Raw genomic sequence first — 5404 nt, forward strand, 5'->3', positions numbered from 1 at the left:
AATCTTTTTAGAGGGTTTTAAAACCTTTTAAACGGGCTTATAAATCTTTTAAACCTTTAAACCTTAAGAGTATATCTGATTTTTAGAAATTTTAAAAGGTTTTACAAATTGTTTATAATGATATATATCAATTTGATTTGCTTTTTTAAAAGCTTTACAAGTTGTTTCTAATGTTTTAAAACAGTAAACTCTGAATAAAATATTTTTTAAAATGGAGTTTATAACAGCAGAGACTGAAATATTTTATTAAAAAGAAGAAATACAAGATAAATTATTCAAGAGTTCTTAAAAATAGATTTGAACTATTTAAGTTCATATTTCAGTTTCTTCTCCCAGCGTATTGATTAGTCATCTCTGTAGCCATTGCTTCAAACCTTCTCCTATCAGATTTGTAGAGGTTGGCAAGATATTCAATGGTCTGTTCCTCATCATTGACCTCTGGTTCAATCAACTTCTCCACTAATCCCTTGAAAAGCTTAACAATCGGCATGGGAATCCAATAGTCAGCCCTCAACACTTTTAGGTAAATGCCTCCATTATCTGATACATTTGGGTGTCAAATTCTTGTGATGAAAACAACCTGCATTATCAAGAAATTTTATTTGAAAAACTATTGAGTTGCTGCAAAAAGAGGAGTCCTAATAAACATGCTTGCTAAAATAAAAAGGAGTATAATCAAAAATAGATACCTTGGGGGGATTTCTTGGGTAACCAGGTGGAAAACTAAGCCTAATTTTAAACACTCCCCCTTCATAAGGGGTGTTCACCGGTCCGATTAGTGTAGCCTCCCAACGGAAAATGTCGTCATCAACAGTTACTAACAAAAAGGCAAACACTCAATCTCTTTTATCCTTAACAGTAAAACAAATCTAATATGAAGATGTATGTGTTTACCTGCTATGACGTTTGGCGAAAGATCCTTGTTCAGATATTTCAAATCAGTCCTTATATGGGTTGAAGGAGAACGACTGGCCATTTCTGACGGATTGAAGGAAGAAGGTAAATAGATTTTTCGAATCTGAGAGATGATTTAGGAGTTTTCGTGAGACAAAGGTTTGATGTGTTAGTCAAGAGCAAAAAGTATTTATAATAGGCGAAGCGTCGCTTTGGTTTACAAAAAGTACCCCTTCAACGCGTAATTATAACCGAACCAAAGCGACGCTTCGCGTAATACCCCTTCAATCAATTAACCCTTCGAAATCTTACCCCTTAAAATCTTACCCCTTCAAAACTTACCCCTTCGCTGTTTCGAAGTGACTCTTCGCTATTACCCTTTCAATCGTCTTCCAAAAAAAAAACTTAAGCGATTCGAAATCAAAATTCGAAATCGTCTCTATCTCTTCAAATCATCTAAAATCGTTGGAGGGTTTTGTTTGGTGTTTGATTACAAAGCAGTAAAGGAGACTGAAGATGGTGAAATCAGAGGAAATTTAGGGGTTTTGCAGTGAGAGAGAAGAGAGAGAGAGATGAAGAAGAGTAAGAGGAAGGGGAAGGGGAAGGGGAAGGGGAAGGGGAAAAGAGAGAGAGTGTGGCGACTTGCTTTTACAAGAGTATATATATATGGTTTTTAATCGTTGGAGGGTTTTACAAGAGTATATATGGTTTTTTAACATGTTTTAAAAGGTTTTACAAGTTGTTTGTAAATGATTTAAAAACAGTACGACTTGCTATTTTAAAAGGCATTACAAGTTGTTTATAATGATTTAAAATAGTAAAATCTGAAAAAAAATTCTAAGAAAATGAAGTTTACAACACCACAGACTGAAATATTTTATTAAAAAGAACAAATTCAAGTTGAATTAAAGAGAGAGAGAGAGAGAGAGTTAGATAGCAGCTACACAACTAGATTTGTTGTGTCCACACTGACCACACCTACTGCATTTGTATTGTTTTGAATTTGTCTTAGCCTTTCCATACTCCCATGAACTAGCTATTCTCTTTTTCTTTCGCCTGCCACTAGGTATACGAGTAGAAGGTGGCCGAATAGAAGTACTAACACTCTCTGGAATCTCCCAATACTCCATATCACCTACTGGGTGAATGCTCTCTGAATATCCTAAACGCCATCTGTAAAATAAAAAAGAGGAAGATAAGACTTATAGAACTTTGATAAACCTTTGAAAAACCTTGTAAAACCTTGTAAAACCTTTTTAAATTGTTTATAAACCTTATAAATAACTTATAAAACCTTTTAAAACCTTTTAAAACCTTTTAAAACATTGTAAAAACCTGTCGGATCCGTTACTTTAGCAACCTTTTAAAAACCTTATTAAAGAAGAGAGTTATAACCTTTCAGTGGAATGATAATCATCAACAAACATGTTTTCATTGAGATTGACATGTTTGGCAGCAGCAATTCCATGTGCACAAGGGAATTTATCAATATCAAACATACAGCATGTGCATTTCCTTGTGTCCAAATTCACCATATATGTCTTTAAAGCTGCTTTAACCTTGAAGACATTTTCATTTACTTGACTAACTTCACGCCAGCGGGTAGTATTATTATAAGATTCATTCATCTTATTCCCAACTTTTGGAGTAACAACATATGGATGTCGACAGCTCTCCTCACGTCGTTCATTAAACCACCTAGTCAAAATAGACCTGATTGTATCAAACATGCAGACAATTGGATACTCACGAGTCTCTTTTAACCTGGAGTTAATGGACTCGGCACAATTAGATGTCATGATGTTATACCGGTTAGAAGGAGAATATGCACGTGACCATTTAATATCAGCTTGCCAAAGATATTCTCCAAGATCCGGATCACCATTGGAAATTTGACTGAACAAATAATCAAAATCATACTGAGTGTAAGCTCTTGAAGCATCATGAACAACTGGAAGAAGAGAAGCAGAAGCTCTAAATCGTGTTTCCAGGTTCTTTTGCAAGTGGAAAGTACAGATCCCATGATGAGCATGTACATAATTTACTGAAAGCACAGTTGCAATTGAAGAAGCATGATCAGACACGAAAACTAGATCCTTTTCATCAGGAATAATAGTTTTCAAACACCGCAAAAACCAATCCCATGATGCATCATTCTCAGAATCAACAACAGCAAAAGCAATAGGATACAACTGAAAATTACCATCCTGAGCTGATGCAGCAAGCAAAGTCCCTTTATATTATGATTTCAAATGGGCGCCATCAATAGAAATAACTTTTCTCATCAACTTAAAACCTCTAATTGATGCACCAAAAGCCAGAAAATCATATCTAAACTTATTATCAGAATCAGCTTTGATGTAAGTGATAGTACCTGGATTCTTCTTTTCTATCATGTGAAACCAACTCGGTAAAACCTCATAACTATGAGCAGGTATACTCCTAACAAGTTATGATGCATGTTCTTGAGCTCTCCATGCTTTTGAGTACGAGACACCAACTCCATGGTCATTCCTAAAAATTTCCATGAGCTGTTTGGGTCTGAGAGGAAGCTTTCCTCCTGCAAAATGGTTACTAACCAAACCAGCCAAAGTCCTTGCAGATGCTTGGCGATGTTTAACATTCCTTAAAGCAGAGTCACAGCTGTGCTGACTAATATACTTTCGAACAAAAAAGCTATCTGATGCTTTAGCTTTAGTTGCACGTAGCCTCCAACTACATTTTTCATCAATACATATAAGAACAGACCTCTTGTTGTCTGACTTAAAAGTATGAAACTCAAAACTATGCTTGACTGCATACATCCGCATATGACTTCTCATTTCTGTTTTGTCTTTGAATAACTTTCCACAAAACAGTGAATCAACATCGATTAGACCACTTGAGTGTGAAGAACCAGATGGATACCCAACAGAGGTTGTCATGTTACAAGGAACACCCTCGACATATGTATTTGGTATTGGTTGACCCTGGAAGTACAAATCAATGGTTTTTTAAAAGGTTTTACAAGTTATTTAAAAGGTTTTACAAGTTATTTCAGAGGATTTAATAAGGTTTACAACCGTTTTCAAAAGGTTTTTAAAAGTATTTAAATGTAAGTTACCTGAGTATGAGTAGCAGTAAAATCATCAGAAGTGCCAGTATATTGACTTGAAGAAGCAACAGGAGAACAATAAAAACGAGGAACACCCTCGACATATTGATTTGGTATTGGTTGACCCTGAAAGTACAAATCAGTGGTTTTTTAAAAGGTTTTACAAGTTATTTAAAAGGTTTTACAAGTTATTTCAAAGGATTTAATAAGGTTTACAACTGTTTTCAAAAGGTTTTTTAAAGTGTTAAATGTAAGTTACCTGAGTATGAGTAGCAGTAAAATCATCAGAAGTGCCAGTATATTGACTTGAAGAAGCAGCAGGAGGAACACTCTCGACATATGGATTTGGTATTGGTTGACCCTGAAAGTACAAATCAATGGTTTTTTAAAAGATTTTACAAGTGATTTCAGAGGATTTAATAAGGTTTACAACTGATTTCAAAGGTTTTTAAAACGGGTTGAAAAGGCAATTAAAACATTTATACCATTGTAAGTTACCTGAGTATGAGTATAAACATCAATAGCATTCCCAACTAACAGATTTGAGCTTGTTTGATCCTGAAAGTATTTGTAAAGCATTTAAAACGTTTTACAAGTGTTTTCAAATAATTTTATAAGGTTTTGTAAGCAAGAAATAATTTAAAATTCTAAAGTAGAAAGTTACCTAAGTAACAGCAGTAACACTCTCATTAAAAGGAGTAGAGCTAGGTTGACCCTGATAAAGAAACATTCCTCAAATCAGTTACTTTTCTAAAACAATATTAGAAAGAACAAGAGAATGAGTTTACTAAAAATACCTGCTCTACAGTCTCACAAAAATCCTCAACAGTAACACATAGATGAAGAACTCCTCCACTTTGTGCATATTTGAGTTTAAAAGCTTCAAGCTGCCTATCATTTCTAATAAAGATAGAAACACTACCTATAGTAGAAGACTTAGCAGGAAATGTATAACTAAGCTTTAAACATTGTGCCTGAATATCAATGTCAAAATCTTCTAATAGAATCTTTACTAACTCACTAAATCTAGTATTCTCATCAATGTTAATCAAAGAAGCTCCCCTTTCATTATCAATCTCAAATTCCCAATGAATGTTGTTGTTCAACTTCCACAAACGACATATTGAATACAATTCAATCATTTGTACACCCAAACAAATCCTGAGAAAACAAACCAATAAAACTACATTAAAAGAAGAGAGATCCGAACAACTATATCAAAGAATAACAGTAGATGTCCAAAGATCTAATAAAGGATTTTATTATCACGAACAGATCTAAAAGAGCAAGTGCTTAAGACCTAAAAAAATTCTGACATCAAATTTGAAATCGAAACAATAATCTAATAGCTAACACAAAATTGAAATTGAAATCAAAACTAAAATACAGAAACAAGCTTACACGATGGGAGAAACA

General features: G+C 34.0%; 1 protein-coding gene and 1 pseudogene across 1 annotated transcript; both read right to left on the reverse strand.

The window, feature by feature from the left end:
- Positions 1-319: 319 nt before the first annotated feature.
- LOC147932901 (ubiquitin-conjugating enzyme E2-16 kDa-like) lies at positions 320-976 on the reverse strand. The gene is made up of 2 exons (XM_087477221.1): positions 895-976; positions 320-540 (listed from the first exon to the last, which is right to left on the reverse strand). The coding sequence occupies exons 1-2, from the start codon at positions 974-976 to the stop codon at positions 320-322; spliced, it is 303 nt and encodes a 100-aa protein (XP_087333347.1).
- Positions 977-1823: 847 nt separating this feature from the next.
- On the reverse strand, positions 1824-5130 carry LOC147932902 (uncharacterized; annotated as a pseudogene).
- Positions 5131-5404: the final 274 nt, after the last annotated feature.

The sequence above is a fragment of the Camelina sativa genome, chromosome 12 (genome assembly GCF_030686135.1).
Source record: "Camelina sativa cultivar CO46 ecotype springtype chromosome 12, ASM3068613v1".
NCBI classification, from domain to species: domain Eukaryota; kingdom Viridiplantae; phylum Streptophyta; class Magnoliopsida; order Brassicales; family Brassicaceae; genus Camelina; species Camelina sativa.

Coding starts and splice junctions, on each gene's coding strand:
- LOC147932901 (XM_087477221.1), bottom strand. CDS start 976: ATGGCCAGTCGTTCTCCTTCAACCCATATAAGGACTGATTTGAAATAT. Junction 541..894: donor TTCGCCAAACGTCATAGCAG/GTAAACACATAC, acceptor CAAATGTATCAG/ATAATGGAGGCATTTACCTA.